The sequence below is a fragment of the Amphimedon queenslandica genome, unplaced genomic scaffold (assembly GCF_000090795.2).
Source record: "Amphimedon queenslandica unplaced genomic scaffold, v1.1 AMPQUscaffold_12411, whole genome shotgun sequence".
Taxonomy (NCBI): Eukaryota; Metazoa; Porifera; class Demospongiae; order Haplosclerida; family Niphatidae; genus Amphimedon; species Amphimedon queenslandica.
In genome coordinates, this window is record NW_003547352.1 from 19,368 (window position 1) to 20,384 (window position 1,017).

At 39.8% G+C, this 1,017-nt stretch overlaps 1 protein-coding gene across 1 annotated transcript in view; it reads right to left on the reverse strand.

The window, feature by feature from the left end:
- LOC109587872 (uncharacterized) overlaps positions 1-1,010 on the reverse strand; it is a 3,749-nt gene extending 2,739 nt beyond the window's left edge. Inside the window, exons 1-5 of the mRNA XM_020004091.1 lie at positions 972-1,010; positions 829-920; positions 630-777; positions 356-534; positions 4-144 (exon numbers count right to left, since the gene is read on the reverse strand). Of these exons, the coding sequence (XP_019859650.1) occupies positions 4-144; positions 356-534; positions 630-777; positions 829-870 (510 nt within the window). The 5' untranslated portion in view covers positions 871-920; positions 972-1,010. The remainder of the gene's footprint in view (positions 1-3; positions 145-355; positions 535-629; positions 778-828; positions 921-971) is intronic.
- Positions 1,011-1,017: the final 7 nt, after the last annotated feature.

The following is a 1,017-nucleotide window of genomic DNA, read 5'->3' on the forward strand; positions in this document are numbered from 1 at the left end:
TGCAGGTCCTATCAGACTCATACTGTTGTCCCTCAGTGCTACAGAAATAATGGAACTATCCTCATTTGGAGTAGACACTGGTACTATCGTCATGAGTAGGTCCTTGCCAATATCAGTAGTCATCTTATGGAAAAACTCAGACACCTTACAATGGAGGGAGTGAAAATAAAACATATGCATGCATACACATGTATGGGGTAATTTTGGAGGAGTTTAATTTTTTGGTGAATTGCTATATTTTTTGTTGATTGGCAGGTCATAAAATGGCAGATTTGTGTTCAAAATGGCTATCAAAATGTCAAATTTTGCCAAAACTTTCTCCTCCGATATTACCAGGTGACTGGTACTGTCTCACCTCTTCAGGCCATGAGAGGTACCCGTTGGTCCATATGACGTCAACAAGACGGCAGTGAAGAGCAGCTGGTGGTTCGTTGAGCAACGCCACATCATCAAGAGGATAGAGGGACTTCTTTGGTACCACACAAACATTACCGTAATCAAGGAATAGAACCCTGAAACCTCCTTTGACCCTACCTGAGTGTACATGTACATGAAGAGAAAAAGACAAATATGCATGTCATTAAAATGGGTGTTTTGGCCCCTCCCATAGCCCCACCCTGTTCTCTTACTCAGAATTTTTGCTCTAAAATATTCGTCTTCGTACGGAGCAATCACAAGTGACCCAATTTGAAAATTTGAAGACCCCCTGGGGAGTGATATGATTTCTTTTATTTTTGCTGAAATATCAGCTAATCTCATATCATTAGAATCTGTAGACTGGGAGAGAGAGAGAGAGAGGATGATAATAATAAATGATTCTTTTCTTACCAGCTGCACGTAAAAGTCATGAGGACTGCTAGCTGTGATCATAGAGACTCTGTGGGTGGAGCAAAGGGGGAGTGGCTCAACTGGAGGCAATTCTAAAAATTAATATAAAAATCAATGTATTATTATTAATTATTATTTTTAACCTTGTAGAGGAAGTTCTGGTTTCGGATTTTTGCATCTCTTGGCTTA